Genomic DNA, 20,001 nt, shown 5'->3' on the forward strand with positions numbered 1-20,001 from the left:
AGAAGATTCATGCTTTGGACCAGCATCAGTGGGTCGTGGAGTTGAAGGAATGTGGTTAAATAAACAACACATAGACTGGAGGCTCCTGTAGGTTTCAACAAATTCAACCACCTAGTCTTGATAACAGAAAATGAAATGTTATGTTTGAAGGATTTGAAAAGTTATTTATCAACAGAAAATCAGTTACAGTCGCCACACACCCAGGCTGTATGAGAATAAATACTACTGTCTTGATGGTCCTGCTTTTACATTACATTACATTTAGCTGACGCTTGTATCCAAAGCGACTTACAATAACTGCATTCAACCATGAGGGTACAAACCCAGAACAACTAGTTTTAATTTTTTTAATTTGTTTTTTATTCAAGGTATAGTCAGAAGAGATGTGTTTTTAGTTTGCGGTGGAAGATTGTAGACTTTCGGCTGTCCCTGATGTCATTGGGGAGCTTGTTCCACCATTTAGGAGCCAGGACAGCAAGAGTTGTGATTTGTTGAGTGTTTAGCTCGAAGTGAGGGAGCAACAAGCCGATTGGCAGATGCAGACCGGAGTGGAACGGGCTGGGGTGTAAGATTTGAGACCATGTCCTGGATGTAGACTGGACCCGATCCGTTCGCAGCATGGTACGTTAGTACCAATGTTGTGAAATGGATGTGGACAGCCACTGGTAACCAGTGAAGGGAGCGGAGGAGCGGAGTAGTGTGAGTGAATTTAGGTTAAAGACCAGTCAAGCTGCTGCATTCTGGATGAGCTGCAGAGGTCGGATGGCACTAGCAGGTAGACCTGCCTGGAGGGAGTTGCAATAGTCTAGGAGATATTTATTTAAAAAATATAGCAAAGATACACTCATGGGAAAAAAAATCTAACATGTTAACGGGACTGATATTTATATTTGATTTAAATGTGGTTTCATAAGGGAACTGTTGGCGGAAGTATGCGCTCCCCTGGGGGGCCATGTCTCACTCTTTGGAACTTCTTTGACTCACACTCCTTTCCAGACGGTGGCGGTAATGCACCGATAAGTTGTTTGTCAACCGCCGTTAAACATCATCATCATCATCAGAAAAGGAAGAAGAAGACGACGAAGACGACGAAGAAGAAGATGAAGATCTAGTGGTCAACACAGTGGCTGTCAGCTCACTCAAACTAATTCAATCGCAAACATTACAGTGTACGTGTCTGCGTGGGTAGCGGACCATGTCGACCCGGGCTCTGCGGAGGCTCCGGGGCAAACAGCGGGGTCAGGAGGCCCTGGACCTCGGGGAGCTAACTTTGAGCGTCAGTCCTGAGGAGGAGCAGCAGGAGCAGGAGCAGGCTGAGGCTGCGGAGGAGCAGCTGGACGTGGCTAATGTCTCTCAGCCGCCCGAAAGGAAAGACAGCAGCCAGAAGGCGAAGAAGAACAAGGCTCAGAAGAACTTCAGCAACATTTATGAAGTGGTGAGGCGACGACGTGTTGTTAGCTGCTGCGTCAGTTGAGCTAGCTCTCTGTTGGGAAGCCTTGCTAACACCGAGCTGTGGTGTGTGTTAGCTGTTACCTTTAAACCTGCTGTTAGCTCACATGAATTATGTCATTGTGTTGCCAACAAGGTGCATATCGCTGTTTGTCGTCCTAGCTAAAAACGTGCCCAGGATCCAGCCTGTCCCTCCAGCTACACTTTACCTGAATTACCTGTAATTGTAATGTAAAGACAATTAAGAAAGATAAATAAAGTTTAGGACAGATGTCAATGAAATGTGGATTCCTTCATACCTTTGTTAAAGATGGTATCAGACATTTTATACTTGAAAAGAAGTAGGTAGAAAGGCTTGTTGTGATTAAATGTTTATTTATACTAAAGAATTCGTCACATTTGAATCGACCCTGTCCTAAAACGACATGGGCTTTGTTTTATGAAGCCATCGATCAATGTTAACCAAGACTGTAAATATATCATCATCCCATTATTCTGTCATGCTCAGATTTACAGTTTTTTAAAAATAACTTTGTGATCTTAAGGGAAACTGAGATACCTCTTCCAAACCAGGATGCGTTTTTTGCAATGTGAAATTAATTCTTTCAGTTGTGCAGGACAGGTTGAATTTAAATTATATATTAGATCAGATGCGATTCATAAATTTACACTCAATGATGATGATGCTTGCATTTTATTCATGCCACCCACAAGCCATGGCTCACAACAGGGAGTTTGTGTATCTGTAACTTTGCCATCTTGAACTCACAGATGTTGTACTGGATTTGTTGTAACCATGAAATCATTTCAGGGAAAGATGTTGTTGTCTTTATGCTGGGTAAAGTTTTTTTAAATCAGTGATTCATCCAGCTATGGATTTTGTAACCACATCTAGAACTTCCTTGCCAGCACGCTTTAATGCCAATTTCACATTTTATTAGATATGTGATGTTGACAATGAGGCGGAGAAAATCTCACCCGATGAAGAGGCAGAGAAACCAGATGGAAATAAAAGGAATGAAAATGGAGACACTGACAAATCCCAGGAAACATCTACAAAGGTAAAGATTGAGCGAAGGTAGTTGGGGCCTCTTTCTATGATCTTCTGTTTTGACTTGAATATTCTACCGATCTAAATGTGTATTTTGCATGTTTCAAACTGTCATCTCTCTTTTCTTTAATAGTCTGTGTCTGGAGACAGAGTTAAAAAGAAGAAGAAAAAGAAGAAGACAAAAGTGACGTCAGAGGATAGACAGGTAAGTTAAGAAGTGGTCAATATCTGCTCTAAAACTTAAATGATAACCCACCCTGTAATTGATCACTTTAGTAATATATTTGTTTGCATTTTTACATTTATAAAGAAAATCATTTTATTGACAATATGAATAAAAACTGACTAAGAATCATTTTTGAAAGACAAAATTATTTGAAAGTAAGCCCACACTATTCAAAACTGTAGCTCATTTTGGCCATTCAACAATTATATGTTGTCACACTTACTTCACTATTTATTTAAAAATAATCTCTCTGTGTGTTTTTAAAAGACTGCACCGGATGATAACATTGATTTATTGCTGGAGGACTTGGAGCAGCACAACGGCCTGAGTTTGCAGAATGAAGATTGCGGAGGCTCTGAGCGACGATCGGTGTTACATGTTGAGCACAGGTGAGGAGACAAACGCCCCATGTTGACACAATAAATCCATCCAGACAAGATTTTTTTTTATTTGAATAGAGTATTTGTTTGTCTTTATTCACTGCTACACAGCTTATATGATCATTCTCAATATTAGTGTGATGCCTCACTGCCACCACGTGGTGGAGCTTGACACCACACAAATGGTGTCTCCAAACAGTTTGAGAGTGTTTGATGATGCTCTACAGTTAATTAGCACAGAGTCACGAAAGGTTAGAAATTGTTGAAATATGTTGCACACCAAATAGTAAGCAGGCAAAAAGCACACTTTTCTCATATACTTAATTTGAAGTTGTTCTAATTCACTGACAGAAGATACAGTCAAACATGTTTTTTGTGTGTGTTTGAACACTATCACGGATGGAATGGCTTATTTAATTAGGTTGGCACATGTATACTAAATGCTGCCTCTTAAAAATCACAAAACAGAAATTGTAACTATGTTACCATTGATTAGTCTGTATTTGTTTTATTGATTCCTGAGCAGACATGGACTGACTTGTCTAGAAAAATCTAAACATGTTTTCCTTGGACCATATTTCCTCAACTGGTTTAAATTGTCATTTGTCAACCTGCTGTTTTCTGTGTGAATTCATCAGGAATCTCAACTCAGAGACGGAGCTGAAGAGATATTTCGGGGCTCGAGCTGTTCTCGGAGACCAAAGGTAAAAAGAACAGGGGATCTTTTAGGAGTTTGTCTGAAAATTGATAGTTCAGCTCCTCAACTCTTTATGCTGTAAATTCTTCTCATTTTTTGTTTATCTTTTGCCAGACCTCGACATCGAAACAGGCAGTTTCACCGCAGCACCTGGATGACCAGTCCCAAGGACAGCTGGCCCCGCTTCAGCCGCACAGGTAGATAAGGGTGTGTTGACACCCCGATGACGGCATAAGCCGATACACGTTGGTGTATGTTAATGCTTCAAGCCCATTGAAATAAAGGGCTTTTATATTTTTCAAATCACTTTGATTGCCTGCACCTGGATTGTTCATGCAGCCATTATAATATAGGATGAATGTTACTTTTGTTACACTAACGTCATCATAAAGAGTGCCACGTTGTGTTCACGCTGAAAGCCTCCATTGATGTAGTTTACAATTATCTTACTGTTGGTTGATCATTCTATCGGTCGATTTAGATGTTTTTTTCCCACAAATGTAGGCATGCTATTAAAGTAGCTAACCCGACCATTTCAATACACGGAAATGTTATTTCAGACATTTGCTTACTCACTCAGACTTTTTTTCAATATCAAAGTTCAGGCAAAAATTCATCTTTTTCTCATAACTGTTATGCTTTAAACACCATTGGCTTCACCACTTGTCAGATCTCCCTTATGTTTAAACAGCATTGCGTCACTGTTAAAATCTAGCTTGTCTCATCCTGCTTATCTGTAAATAATGCTGTTGATCAACCGTGGCACAACCTGAGATGCTGCGATTTTACTCCTTTAAATTAAGGGTCGGCACAAAGTGAAAACAGCAAACAAACAGCAATGGTCTGAAATATGAAATATTATAAATATATATATATATATTTTTTTGTCCCCTTAACATGTATTGCTCAATATTAAGTGGTTCAGAAGTGATCTTCATTTCAACATTAGTTTATGCACAAAAGATCCCATGTTTTCCCCACATTTATTGAGAGTTGTTATTTACATTGAGGTCAGTTTGAGGAGTGAAGAGGAGGCCAACTGAAAAATGTAATGAGATTCATAAAGCCACTGTATCCTCACTTCCTTTCAACCTTTAGTGTCTTTCTTTGTGTTGCCTTTCTCTTGTTTTAATTTATGTTCTTTTTCATTTTGTCTTTCTGTGAAGCACGTTGTAACTTTGTTTAAAAAGTGTTGTAAGATAATTATAACTCTGCTCTCCACAGGAATCTCAATGACTTTACTGGAATCAAAGGATGGCGTGCATTACTTCACCTATGAGCACAGTCGGGACTATCAACAAGTACAGTTCAAGTTCCTGGATGCTGTAGAGTCCATGGATCCCAACAACATAGTGGTAAAATAAAATATCCTCATTTGTACTTGATGAAAACATGAATTGATAAACAACTAAACAACAGCGCCTGCTGTGTGGACTCGCGTTCCAATAAAAATGAATCAATATGGCCTATATGGGTTTCTTATAAACACAGACAATTCATTAAAGATAAATGCAAACTAAAATGAACAGAGGCAGAATATTCTGTATTAAATATTGTTAGATTTTTAATATACATTATAGATTTAATATCAATTGTTTTCACTGCACTCTGTCAATTCCATCTTTTCTCTCTCTGTGATGGTATATGCATATCTCTCACAAAGTCCACCGACCATCTAACAAAATCATGTGTTTATTTTTATTTAACTTCTTCTATTCAGACAAACTGGCAGCAACATCTATTTACAGCTCTGTGAAGGAGTTTTATCATACATCAGAACACTACAGACAACTGAGTCTTTGGTTAAATATAGAAGGACTTTCAGAGATATAACTGCTCTCTCTGTGTAAGATGGTGTACATTGACACAGTCCCCCAAGGCAGGTTGTTCCTCACTTCCTTAGGAAACAAATGAGCAAACTTCCAAACAGACATTATTTGGATAACCTTATTGACAAATCTATAATCTTGCAGAAATATTTGAACTGCCTGATCATTTTTTATTGAATTTATTGAAATTGAAATTCTAATTTCTTGTATTTCAATCAACTTTCCTCTGTTAAACACTTTTATCAACTGTCTTTGTCGATCTGTCAGTTTCACCCTTGTCTCTTTTTTTGCCCGCAGGCTCTGCTACAGCTCAATCCTTACCACATTGACTCCTTGCTGCAGCTTTCTGATGTCTGCCGCATACAGGAGGACCAAGAGATGGCCAGGGACCTCATTGGTGAGGATCATTGGCTCCCTTCATAAATGTTGACTGTTCTAAACCAAAGACGAGACTAAAAATGTGTTTAAGGCCTGCAACCACTTAGAAGAATCTTCTTCGTACATATTTAGGTCAGTAACTATACTAACCCTAGGACTTACTGGTCTGAGCTAAACGCTGATTTTAGTTGTGGCTCAAAAAAGAGGCCTGTATCAATAACGGTATCAACTTAATTGAATTTCGGTACAACAACTCTGGCTTTGCCATTGTCCACTTAATCTACAAACTTCCTTTATAGACACCAGATTTTGGCATAGATATGAAATAACAGCTCCTCTTCAGACATGACTAAGCTTTTTAAGTCTGTGTCTGTTTTCCATCATGTCTAAGAGGATCAGGCATGTACTGTGCATTTATTACTATTAATTTGTCACATAGATTTTTTTCTCCAATGACCTGAATAATCCTTGTCTAAAAAGAAATAAATTGGTTAATATAATATCATTCATTTAGGTGCTGTGGGCATCGCTGGTTATTTTGGCTTGTGTATTGCGTATAGTCTATAGGGTTCACTTAATGTTAGATCGACAAAATGCATTTATATAACATGCCTAAAGTAATGAAATCAAATCCCTGATCCCCCCCCCAATATAAATCAACAAAACAGCCATTGTTAAAAAGTCAAGGCTTCGTGCAGACCACAATACCTGTGTTATTCTCACAGGCCCTTTCTGCGTGTAGATGCCTAAAATAGTTTATGTAGACGACCAGGGAGATAAGTTAACAAAGGACATTTGACTTCTTTGGTTCATTTGATATCAGGACATCAGTTGAACTTAAACATAAGACAGAAAAGTAAGACCGTCCACCAACCACCGTCTGTTTCTGTGATCTCTCTGTGAGCACACGGCCCTGCAGTCTCATGTCCTTGTTGGGTGTTGACCTATGCTAATTAGGAACTTATGAAGACAATCTGACGTAGAGTTTTCTTAGGAACTTTCTTAACCTTCTTTGCTGCTGTAATGCGGCAAATTTCCCCATTGAGTCAGGTTGTGAAATGGTCCAGTCGTCTGATTGGTGAGCCTCAGATGAGCCTAGAGTCCCTGTGCACCAGACAGGTACAGAGAGTAGCCAGCTCCATTACGAATGATGACTCGCATTCTCTGCATGGGGAATTTCAGCTTCTACCCTCTGGTTGAAGGTTTACAGTCCCAAGGGGTAAAACAAAACACTACAGAAATAGTTTTGTTCCAGCTGCAATTGTTCACTTGAACGGGTTATAGCTAGATTTGCACATTTGTCCATATCCAATTTTCTATTGATGGCGAAGCATTTTGTCACTTTTTGTCATGTTTTTTGTGGTCTTGTTTTCTGTCAGTCTGTTATAATTTTGAATTGTGTTTGGATGGATGCCTCCTCTTTTTTTGGGCTGTAAAACAAATTAGGTAACCTAACCTAGGTAACTAGGTAACCAGTGGGACTAATAAATAAACTTCTTATCTTATCTTAAGAACAAATTTAAGAAAAATCTTAAGCAGATATTGGTAAATGAGGCCCAATGTAATTGTCTCTGTCCAGCTTCTGCGTCACTGTACACAATACCTGTGTTTGAATTAAGCTACACATTATGTGCTGGAACATTGGATGTTGTCAATATATACAAAATATCTGATTATTTCTCTCTTTTTCTTTTTTTTTTTAAGAAAGGGCCTTGTACAGCTTCGAGTGTGCATTTCACCCTTTATTCAACCTGACATCAGGTACCAGCAGACTGGATTATTTAAGACCAGAAAACAGGTTGGTTGCTCCTTTTTCCTTCTTTGTTGTGTTTGGTAGACATCTTGCTTTCATCATTCAGAGCCTAAATTGTGTTTTAAGGACTTAGGAATTTAATGATTCAATCATTTTCTGTTTGCAGGGCATTTTATCTTGCTCTTTACAAGCACATGATGTTCCTTGAGAAGCGCGGTTGCCCACGGACGGCGTTGGAGTACTGCAAACTGATCTTAAGGTACTAAGAGAAAAGCTTTGGTTCTGGGAAAAAGACACGGTATAAAGTCAGAAATAATATTTTTCAAAAGATTACAGAAAATAATCTTGAGCTTTTCCATTTAAATGTTGACCAATAACATTGGTCTCACATTAGTTAGTAGTCGGTACCACAGTGAACTCTTTGTGAAAAACTTATCTTGGCTATATCTCTATTTTGACAAAATAAGGAAGGTGGGAGTTTGGACACTCATTTCTGTCTGATGATTTGATATCACACTGGAAATTATTTCATATGATCACATGGTTTGTTCGCTAAACAAAAAGAACTTTCATTTCCTTGAATAAAGTAACCACAGAGAGCAGTCATTGCACTTTGAAAATAGTCTTCAAAGACTGTTAACTCAGCTATTAGACAGGGGTTTCCCTATGGTTCTGGAGGGCTGAGCCTTTGTGATGGTAGACATGAGCAAGAAGTAAGGGGAACAACTGCTCAGTGATGGAGGGAGTGCGATGTACTTAAATAGTCTTTCACAATTTTGTGAGTGCTCCCACTGTATGCCACACAAAATAACATTGGTTAAATTAATGAATGGATTTGAACTGAATTTTTGTTATCTGCTCATAATCATGTGACAAACAGCATTTGGCTGCTTATCAAAGTTTTTGTTGGGTCGGACATCTGTAGTCTTTTTGAGCATGTCATCTGTGACAGGCTTTCAGGCCATTGATACTGGGACAAATGCTGGCGAGCCAGTGAAATTATGAGTGGACCCCTGCTTCGGTGGGCCAGTGGATCATTTAAGAAAAATCCAATTGTTCTTCTGGCTGGTTTTTGCTTGTGAAAAATCTATTTTGTCTGTGGCAGCCGCCTTCAGAAACCGCAGGTTCAATTCGACTAACCAAACACTTAATTGATTAACTCTGAAAGACTCACTGCAGACAGATTCCAAAACACTCTATAGACTAGCACTGGCTACACTGGCACTTGCTCCATTCAAAAAGAATATCTGTTGTAATGAATTGGCATTTAATTGCCTAGTCCTGAAATATAAAACACCCACTTTTTTCAAACCTAAGTTTCAGAAAAATATGGCTCCTATATTTGGACCATGGCAGTAACTCTCACCATTGTTATTCTATTCTTATGGTTTAAGCTCTGCACACAAATGCTTAGGCTCTTTACTTAAAACTAGGGTTGGTAATCCTGGAAAAGCAAAAAAAACAAAAACACGCAACCAATACATCCCACCCCCCTCCCATCGACCATCTCGTCAAGGCTACGTCCCCAAAACACATTAATGAGAAACTGCCCGACAACTGCTTGAAGCTGACTTTTCTATGGCTTGCTCAGTAACTTCTGGCTGTCGTCTCTCCTTCAGCGGTGTAAGCCTCCTACTCTGAAGGCAGGAAGGTCGTTAAGTGTCTGACAGGAACACCGACCAATCATTGGTCATGTTTACTACATTCTTGTGTGAGCCACAGACAAGTTTAATAGTTGGTGGTTTGGACATGAAGGAGGATTTCAACAAATATTATAAAAAGTGTTTCGCAAACTAATTACCAATTCAACTTTTAATTCGTACAGTTGTACCCTGTTAGGTTTGCTCAGACACAGGGGAAGTTGAAATGTAACATTTTGTCTATTTGTTTGTCGAGTGACTACTGATGCACATAAAGTATCACTAATAATAATTTATTTAGTGGAAAACAACTGGACACGTGTTTCTTGTGTGAAGTACAGCCTAATATAAATGATTTGTGTGACCATGACAATATAAATAAAAAAATCATAATTGACATTTACATTCGTAATAAAAAAATTCGCTAACGGTCATTGTTATTGTTTGAATCTCAAACATCAACATAAAACCTTGTGGTCATGCTGGTACAGACACCACTTACATAAGGCTTTAACACACTAACACGCCTCTTTTCCAACCCACTGCTACCATCCGTCTGCCATAGCTTGAGATTTAGAGGCTGCCCATGTAATGTTCAGTGCTTATCTGTGATTTCCATCGAACTCTGGCTTCCTGACTTCATGACAGCTATGTTCTGGTCCTTTTTGTAAGGCAGCAGTTAGGGGATAAAAGCTGACAGCTGTCCCTCTCCATGCTGCTCTGATTAAATCACTGCTTCTAATGGAAACGTGATCTATAACAGAATATTTGAAAGCACAGTTTGAAGAAGTGCCTCACATTTACTGTTTGATATGATTAACCCTGCAAGTCCACTGTTTTAGAGAAAATAATCACATCAGTGATGGTTGGTCAGTACGGGTCTGTACACTAAAAGCAAATAGCAGTACAGTGACGTTTTTGATCCTCTGTGGTTTTTGAAGTGTTATATATTTAACACAAAGTGGTAACATTAGAATTTAAGAGGAATGTTGCCTTTTTAAAAGGACCAAGAAATGTTTAAAGATTGTTTTTATGTTCCACCCTGCAGGGTGGGGGAAGACTTGAGTTGTACTTGGTTTCAGATGTTTGGTCTTTTTTTGTTTTTATGTGTATATCTGACCTTCTGCTATTGCTTCGTTTCAAAAAAATTCATGAAACTGCACAATAATGTTCATCAGGTGCTGAAGTGCAGCCTTTTGTTATTTGAGGTTTCTGAGAAAAGAAAGTTTCTGAACGGAACAATTCCATACTTGACACCTCCATTCTAAATTAACACTATATAAAGAAATGATCAGCGATTAAAATAATTACATGCCTTTTGATATTTACCTTTCTAATAGTTGAAAAAAATCAGTCCTTTATCATGGAGGGAAATATTACAATTTCATGTACATATTCTGCTCTTTTCGGTTTTGTGTCATCTCCTAATGACTCTTATTGTTTGTAAAGTGCATGCAGTAACCTTTTGCCTCTCTTCTTGTCTCCTGCTATTTTTCAGTTTGGACCCAGACTCTGACCCACTTTGCATGCTCCTGCTCATTGACTTCCTGATGCTGCGGTCCAGAGAGTACCAGCCTCTCCTCCAGTTATATCAGGACTGGGAGGTAAAGAGTGCTATTATGTGTATATGTGTTTTTTGGACATGTTGTTATATACTGTAGTTCGATGTTTATGTGTCGATCTGATGCAGAAATGTATCCCTTTTTCATTTCAGGAGCACAGAAATCTGTCCCAGCTACCCAACTTTGCATTCTCCACTGCACTTTGTCATTTCCATCTCAGTCAGCAGGAAGATATGGATCCCGAAGAAAGTGACAAACAAAAAAGCAAAGCCGATATAATGCTGCAGAACGCCCTCATCATGTTCCCTGGAGGTAAAACAGGGAACCACTACCATCAAAACAATTATTTAGAAATTAACAACCTTCATTCATTTTCTCCCATTGTCTATGGCATGATTAAATTCAGTAAAATAGTGGGGGTTTCTTGACATTGACATTAAGGAAGTTGTAAATGTGTATTTTCACCTACCTGTGTTGCAGTTTTGATGCCTCTGCTGGATCTGTGCACTGTGCAGCCAGATGCCACAGTCGCCTCACATGCTTTCTTTGGGCCAAAGAGTCAAATAGGGTAATGTATTATTTAGTGTTGCATAAACCAGCATGTATTGCCATGAAAATGAACTCTTTCATTAAATCTATCGATACTAAATGATTCAATATTTTAAATGCTTTATTTTACTACTGATAAAACAATATCTACAATGCCATTTAAGTTTAAAGATGTTTGAAATAGTAATCAACAGAAGTTGATGCATCTATGGTAATTGATTAGATTTACTTCCTTTGCTGGAGGAAAGCTATAAGTTAAACAATTTTTAATCCCTGAAAATTTTTAAATTTTCTAGGAAATTTACATGATTTTCCAGTTGTAGTGGTTTCTATCATACACTTTCCACGGCCATGCTGAGAAAACCATTTATATAGGGTTTGGAAGGGGAGTGTATGACGGAAGGCAAACATTGAGAAAACACTGGTTATTGATAAACCATTCATGTATATTCTTGGACCACAGTAAAAGGTCACGTTGTCCCAACTGACAACATTAACAGGATGCTCTGCCGGCTCATGACCTCTCTGCTCATGTCTGAGCAAAGCATTCATGGTACGGTCCTAAAATAACCTGATTGGACATGTGTGAAAATTTTGAACAGGGTGTTAGTTGTGTTTAACCTTCGGGACCTCTGTGTTTATTTCTGTGTCAATGTGCACCTCACTGCTAAATGTCTTTAGTGAATGAGAATGTGTTTAAAGTTTTGCCAACTGTGTGATTGATTCGATAAAGTCGTTTTTCCAGTTGACAGTTTTGTTTAGAGAATGGGGTTTAGTGTTTTGGCAATTCAGAAAAAACTAACTGGTCTTCTTAGGTCAAAATAAAAAATAGAAATAAATTTGGTTGTAGTAAAACTTGACTGGTAGGTTGTATCAAATACATTAATGTTATATATCTTTTCATGGCCTTTATTTTGTATACATTTTCTTCAATTGTAACTTTAAAAAGTCATCCTCCCCTGTCTGTCTGTAGGCAGCCGCCAGCTCTGGCTGAGCTGACTGCTCTGTATGTGGGGAGGAGTTGCAGTGTGTGGAGGGAGGCAGCAGTGATGCTTTGGTTGGAAGAGTCTGTGAAGGAAGTGTTGCATCGAGTCGATACCAAAGACCCTCTAGTGGTGGACTGTCAAAACAAGTAAGACCTCGAGGACCTCCTCTGCTGCCATAAGTCACAGTTCTGCCAAGCAACAACAGAGATGTCATCCCACTCATGGAGAAATCTCCTTCTTTCTTTCTGTGTGACTGTCATTTTTATTTTCTCAACAATTGCTCATCTGATGAACTGTAGCTGATGTATTGTTGAGGATCCAAGGAAGTTTAACTAGAAACATGTTTGGATGAGCGGTTGTCGAGAAAATCGTCAGAAATGTGTCTATTTATTTTAAACTATATAGTGCAACTGTAAACTCTATGTGCTGTTACCATGTTTAAGACCCAACCCTTGATGTCACTGCTAACATCATCAAAGATCATGCTCCACATTGACAAGCTGAGCACAGGTAAATAGATATAGTAAGTTAGCCTTAAGGACTTGTGTTATGATTAGGATTTGTTACCCGGTGAACTGGGTCTTAACACTGTCCTTAAATAATTGTACTCAACACCTTCACCTTCAACATGTAATTGTGTTGTAGGAGAAAGCAGAGGTACCAGAGTGCACCGAGGAACATCCATCGCCACGTCCTCCTCTCTGAGATCAAGGAAGCCACTTCAAGTCTGCCTCTTGTAAGAAATGATCAACAACCGCTGTAACACAATCCACTGTATCCACAATGTCATGCACTCACCATTACAGAATAGATTAATAGATAAATTAATCAGTTTCGAAAAATGTCTGTATTTATAACATACCTGCAAACTCACCCTAAGCAATGTTTTCCCAGATACATCTGTTTTGTTTCTGTGAAGTTTATTTCTTAACTGTAATGACTCCTGCTGTTCTCCGTACCACGAAAGGTCATCACCACTGGAACAGATTCCAGCAATTAGACTAAACCCTTTTATGGTCAGCCGCGCCTTTAAACTGTTGACAAAGGTTGGAGGCCAGACATTTTATGTAGTGTGAATAATGTTTGGGATTTTACTGGTTGTTACAACTCACTGTAATCCTGTATTCTATAAATAGTACAATTGCCAACTAATAACTGTTGCAGTTTATGAACATATTACAAATATATATAAGTAATATATATATTATTTATTTGACATCCTCAGGAGGTGACCACTCAGCCTGTGATGGGCTTTGACCCTCTACCTCCACTGGACTCAGTCACATCGTATACCCGACCAGAGAGGTAAAAGACCTATACATCTGTGTACATGAAATTCCATAATAGTGTCAGAGAAGATACAAATATCGATCCATTTTCATCCACTTTAATGAGATGTGTGTTTTTGTGTCTGCAAATAGGCAGTATGTTGGTGCATCCAATGAGAGTACACTGTCGCTGTTTTTCCGGTCACTGCTGCCAAATTTCAACCTTCAGGTGAGTTGATTGGACCAGGCCAGGTAGGTCTGGAAAAAACAAACTGATCAGCGGTTCTATAGTGAACAGGGGAAAAAGTCATTTAAAGTCGGTTTTATTTGAGTAACAGAAGGAGAGACATGCGAAAATGGAAGATGGTGAGTTAGTGACATGCACTTATTGCATATGAATTCATTCAGATGGAGAGAGAGGAGGAGAGAGCAGCTCAGTGCATCATTGGAAGTACCCAAGCAGTGTTTATAGCAGCATAACTGGGGGCTGTTCAAGGCAAGTCAGCGCCAGCCCCAACTATACTATGATCTTTATCAATAAGGAAGGTTTGAAGCCGACTCTTAAACACGGAGAGGGTGTCTGGCTCCTGGAGCAAAACTGAATAGTCTGGCTCCTGTTCTACTTGAGGCTCTACGAAGCAACAGTTAGCCTGTATACTGATAACACAATGTTGTTGTGGGGTAAGAGGGGACAGTGAGCTCGAGCTTATGGTTTGCTTTATGATGTCTGCCAAGACTCCTTAAGCTGGTGCTGGAGGCAAGGGTAATGCCATTAAAGGTAACAGTATCATCAAATAATGTTACTGTACACTGAATCAATCCAGGGCTTTATTTCTTTGTGGCATGCTTGGAGTTTAAACCTAATAACGTTGCCTAAAGGAAGACTGAATAAGGTGATTAGAATTGATTTAATTGCAGAACCTTGTGGAACTCCATATCTAACTTTTGCATACATTAAGATCTTCAACTAACATATCAAAAATTTGAGTAAATCTGATAAATAGGACTTAAACCAAATTACTGTGCTTCCTACTACTGCTTTTATGCCAATGATGGTCAGTGTTGTCAAATCCAGCACTTCAGATCTATCAAGACAAGCACAGAGACCTTTGTCCGATGCAGTTAAACAATCGTTTGCAAGTCTCTCTAGTGGCGTCTCGGTGCTGTGAGTCACTGTAATTCCTCAGATAAACTGGTGTCACAGTGTGTTGGTGGAAGTCACACAGCTAATGAACGACTCCAGGAGTTGGGAGGTAGTTTTATGGAAGAAGCACATTAAGTTTTTCTTCAAACACACCCTACTGAAACAAGTCCTTCCTTGAGCTTAACTGTGGTGATGTCATTTAAAGACAAATCTCTGTGCTGCCGCTATTGAATAATAGAAAAAACATCTTGGTACATGAATAAAGAACCCATGGTGTGCATGTGGGGACATCATGTGATTAATAGCTCGAAGCCCTACGTTCAAATAAAGCTCAGTTGTCTCTTTACAAATTGTGCGAGTTCACGGAGTCAGTTATTAATTCATGATGAAGTGCGACTTCTCCAAAAGGTGGCAACAGATGTTATCACAAATTTTCTTTTTTCTTTGAGTTGACCTTTGTCCCTGAGCTTCCAGTCCAAACTCATTGTAGGAGACAGGTTGAGTTTCCTGGTATCCGGTTATAGAAGTGACTCACAGATACACCCATTTGTGGCCGGACCCTCCAGGGCTGCTGGATTTTTCTGAACTGCCAGAAGATCTGGGAAAGCATCCTAACACGCATCCTAACACGCATCCTTGACTGATGAAACATTTCCTCCAAACCCTCATGGTTCCCCTGAGGGAGTGACAACTGAAAAAAAGCATATGACCTTGCTACAGTTAATACTGTCCACCATTTGTCTATGTGTCGTTGAAGACATAAAACAATAACAACATTCATGCAAACTTGTTTGTGGCCCCGGTTTGGGCACCTCTTTCCTGAAAGTGAAGTTTAATGCTTGTTTCATTTATTGGGCCAACTCCCTTTCCCATAATTAATGTGGGACATTTTGTCAATGTGTAGGGAACAAGATCTTTATAATATGTTTTCCATGTTAATTGAGCACTTCTCATTTTTTTTCGGCCCTTAATCGCCATGGCTGAATTTTAAGTTCCAAAACCAATAGACTGCTTCTGCATATGAGAGGGCAATGTTTTGTATAGGGGGGAAAAGACACAGACATTAAAATCTGTGGTTTATCTGTGGCTTCCAGACTTCCTAGAACTCATGTGGGTCGATTTTACACTACTTTGTGTTTGAGATGGCAGAAGTGAATTATTTTATTCTTCTTGTCAAAAAAATGGATGTAACATTGAAGCTACTTAACCAATCAGCCGCCTGGACTGGGAAGAAAATTAAATTTAAAATTGTAGAAAACTTTAATTGAACTATTTATAAAAATATTTTAAAGAGTTTGAAAGTGAGATCATTTTCTCTTTAGCCTCTTTATGCGGAACATAAATATAACTGCTGCTCTCCTTGACTCATCCTTGGTCTGTATTTTCCTCAGCAACAAATGAGCGTTTGCTCTTTATACTTTATTTGCTTATGCCTCATTCCCCCAGAACACACTGTTGTTTGGCCGAGAATGTCTGACAAATTCACAGGACGGCAAGTAGGACAGTGAGACGCAGAATTGTCATCCTCTGTCCACGGTTGCGCACATTTCAAACCAACAAAAACATGAATTTGTAAATAGTTTTGCCCTGCAGGTTAACTTGTATGGGACATTTGACAGCGTAGAACAAGCGGTCACACAGACATAACTCACTTGTGACAGTTTTATGTTAACATCTCATCACATCAGAGCTTCTTAACGGAGTATTGAAAGCACTGCAGTAGTACTGTACACAACAGTAGTATTATACAAATATTCGATTCGATAAATACCATTATCTGAAACAGGATTTCATTAGATACGGACAATAGAAATGATCTGGATGTAACTCCTGCACACTGAGTAAGTGCGTAGTTTTCACCACCATGAGTGCTCACTGAGGCAGGCGTCTGCCGTCGTCTGACAGATGATGCTACCGAGCAGGTGGTTGCCAGGCGACCACTGGAGTGTACTTAAATGTTACTTCAACAGTGAAGACCTCAGTCTGCTCTGATCAATTACCAACAGTCCACTAAAGTCTCATTCAGCGGGAACATAATGTTTCACTGGCCTTAAAAACCCCTATCATACACACAGTAATCATATACACGTCAGATCATAAAACCCTCGTACAAAAGAGAGCACTTTGGAACAACTCTGCTGTTCAAGTATGAGGACTCGTAGGTCATCAAAAAGTTTTGAACAGGTTTGAACTAATCTGTATTTTTGTCATGTTCGCCACATTCAGCCTCATGATGGAGATGGACTGACACTGTCTGACATGAGTTCATAAAACAGTAGAGGAAATCCATAGTAAATCATCACTGGTCTAGTGATGGCAGAAGGAGGAGCCATGTGAATGTACATTCTTTTACAGCATCATTTCGGTAATGTCGTTGAAAAATGCATCAAAGCGTGATCTCACCATGACGTATGGAAATCAGGTCAAAAGCAGCGCCGAGTGTGACGATGCATTTTTTTTTATAAAGAAAAATGTTATCAGACTCAGCACTGTGTTATGTGTCTGTAGATTCATATTAATATGGTTATGTCTCTATGTAAGTCTTGGTTGAATGGGCCGAGGGTCAACAAATACTGAACCCTTATATCATTTTCATAACAAAAGGTTTCCATCAGAATAATTTCCTAAACAGCCTGCGATATTACTGGTACTGGTGAATAACATAAAGACTCGTTGTGTCCAAACAAGGGGACCGTGCTAAACATGGAACAGTGTGTACTGCAAAGACTGTTTATGTACCCTTCACCATTTTTATAGACTGATACTTCAATATCTAAAATCACACAGCTTCGTCTCATTTTTGGTCCGTTAGTCGACTGCTCAAAACATTACATTAAGATACATACATATCAAGTACTTGTACACACAGAGCTATACATGTTTATTGTTAACAGATGGGCCCAAGGCTTGTTTCCATCAGGACAGTTCCATCCATCCTGATCATGTTATCCACTTATAGAGAGGAAGAGATACGATATGGATAAAAGAAATATAGTTAAGGCAACTCTTTTTACTCTTAAAATAAAGTTACATGTTGTAAAGCAACATTAACACAAAGCTAGCTTACCCTGGTATTGATGTTTTGTTATTTGTGTTAGATTATGCACCCGTCAAGTGGGATAATTCTGTGTTAGTTGCTTAACAAATTATATCAAATTGATTACACACTTGGACAAATCCTTCTTTTCAACATCCTGCGATTGAACTAGTTGGATCCGGATCAGGGGGAAGAGCTGGGAATTTTCTTTCACTTTCTTTAACATTCCGAAAGGGTGTTTTTCAACATTTTATTGATTTGTCAGGGGAAAATTCACGAATCATGAAGAAATAAATCATTCATGTTAAGATGATTGTTCTTTATTAGTGTGCGAATTTTGTTACAGATCTGAATAAAAATCTGGATCTAGTGAATTTAAATGTGGTCTCATAAGGGGACTGTTGGGCCTTGGTGGAGATATCCGCTCTCATTCATGTAGTAATAAGAATGAAAGTTTGAGGGAGCCAAATAACTGGTTCATATTTGAAGCATTCGTAAAAGTCTCTTCTCTTGTTTAGGGTGAACTAAGGCAGGAGGACGATATGGAGGTGGCGCGAGCTGGACAGGAGCTGAACCAGGAGGTGAATCGTCTTATGGTGGCAATGAGGGACATGTTGGCAAACATCAGGTTTCAAGAGCCACCGAGAGAGGACAACCCTTACAGAGACGAGGAGGAGTGGGACTGAGAGGAGGACAACTTAGGAGGACAGATGAGTGCTGAGGAGACGAGTGGACACAGAAAATATCAATGACTCTACAGAAAAAGAATATTTAATTGTGTTTGTAATAATTCAGAGGAAATGGAGGGATGAATAAATGTTTTTTTTTTTTTTTAATTGTCACAAATTCAGAAGACTTAAGTAAAAGGAAGAAGTGAGTTGGTGTCTTGAGACGGCCCACTTCTCTGCTTCCGAGGCATCGATTAGAAAGAGAAAGTTACTCAGGGGTGATTCAGTCGGTCATGATCATGCAGAACCTTTTACCAGATTAAGAAAACATTGTTTCATTGAACCTTTCATGTCACTAATAATTTTTTTTAAACAATCATTGTGAGATGATGGGTGTTTCTCTTCCCCCTCCTGTTTTTCATGTTCACAGTGGACTGCTTTATGAAAGAATAAAGTTCTTACAGCTCTTATGTTGAGTGGAACTTCTCTGTCACAAAAACACTTCACCACCTTCTTTTGTGAGAATAATTTCAAACATTTAAGTTTTTATTTGCCCACGACTACGTTTTTACTCTCATTGCTTTGATTCAACAAGCTCTGTTCTTATCATGTATAATTGAGAAATCTATTGGGATGACCATGTGAACTTTCAATGGCTTAAGAATGCAGAGGTGAATTCAAAGGGAAATAACATTTAGTTCAACACATTTGCCACTTAACTTGAATATGAATGGTTTTAAATGTTTTGATCTGAGTCAAATAAAGAGTTTAAATCTGATGAATCTGTTTTTCCATAATGTTATTAAGTCATAGCCTTCCTCATCACTTACTATCTTTGATAGAGACTTCATCTATGAAACCCCAACACCCAACCAAACAAATCGGGCAAATTGCAATAATTGGTTCAGACAAGCATTTTTGAGATGTATAATTGCAATATATATATATATATATATATATATATATATATATATATATATATATATATATATACACTGCATGCTCACAGTCAAGGGTTGTAATCCACCGCCTGCAGCTTGGGCAACGAAGTTAAGAGAAGCTGCTTAATGGCCTTGTTTCAGTAGCAGCTGCGGAGGTAAAGTCAATTTCAACCATAATTTTCTGTTACACTCCACTCTAATGTAAACAAACATCAAAACTTCAAGTAAAGCAAAAAAAAGTGGAGAACACGGGGCCTTGGGTCTGCAGACTGTGCTGGTCGTCCATTTAAAGCCACTAGCTTCCTGTAGGATGAACCTCTGACCAACCGTCTTCTTTGGTTACTTGCCATTTTCTTACCACTCTCACAACAAAATAAAGTAATTTATCCTGCAGTCTTTCAATACTTCATTAACTTCCATTACTGCCTGAAAGCTGCAGGTTA

At 38.8% G+C, this 20,001-nt stretch overlaps 1 protein-coding gene across 1 annotated transcript; it reads left to right on the top strand.

Annotated features, from left to right (window-relative positions):
- Positions 1-1,050: 1,050 nt before the first annotated feature.
- tcf25 (transcription factor 25 (basic helix-loop-helix)) lies at positions 1,051-18,998 on the top strand. Its single transcript, XM_034570619.1, has 18 exons — positions 1,051-1,435; positions 2,391-2,510; positions 2,634-2,705; positions 2,994-3,115; positions 3,745-3,810; positions 3,918-4,000; positions 5,028-5,158; positions 5,930-6,029; positions 7,715-7,808; positions 7,930-8,022; positions 10,902-11,007; positions 11,118-11,277; positions 11,446-11,533; positions 12,488-12,646; positions 13,146-13,236; positions 13,726-13,805; positions 13,922-13,997; positions 18,468-18,998. The coding sequence occupies exons 1-18, from the start codon at positions 1,196-1,198 to the stop codon at positions 18,633-18,635; spliced, it is 2,049 nt and encodes a 682-aa protein (XP_034426510.1). The 5' UTR covers positions 1,051-1,195; the 3' UTR covers positions 18,636-18,998.
- Positions 18,999-20,001: the final 1,003 nt, after the last annotated feature.

This window comes from Hippoglossus hippoglossus, chromosome 3 (assembly GCF_009819705.1).
Source record: "Hippoglossus hippoglossus isolate fHipHip1 chromosome 3, fHipHip1.pri, whole genome shotgun sequence".
NCBI lineage: Eukaryota > Metazoa > Chordata > Actinopteri > Pleuronectiformes > Pleuronectidae > Hippoglossus > Hippoglossus hippoglossus.

Excerpts from the sequence above, each read along its gene's own strand:
- tcf25 (XM_034570619.1), top strand. The coding sequence starts at position 1,196 with ATGTCGACCCGGGCTCTGCGGAGGCTCCGGGGCAAACAGCGGGGTCAG. Across the intron at positions 7,809-7,929 it reads TATTTAAGACCAGAAAACAG|GGCATTTTATCTTGCTCTTT; the intron begins GTTGGTTGCTCC and ends TTCTGTTTGCAG. Across the intron at positions 13,806-13,921 it reads TCGTATACCCGACCAGAGAG|GCAGTATGTTGGTGCATCCA; the intron begins GTAAAAGACCTA and ends GTCTGCAAATAG.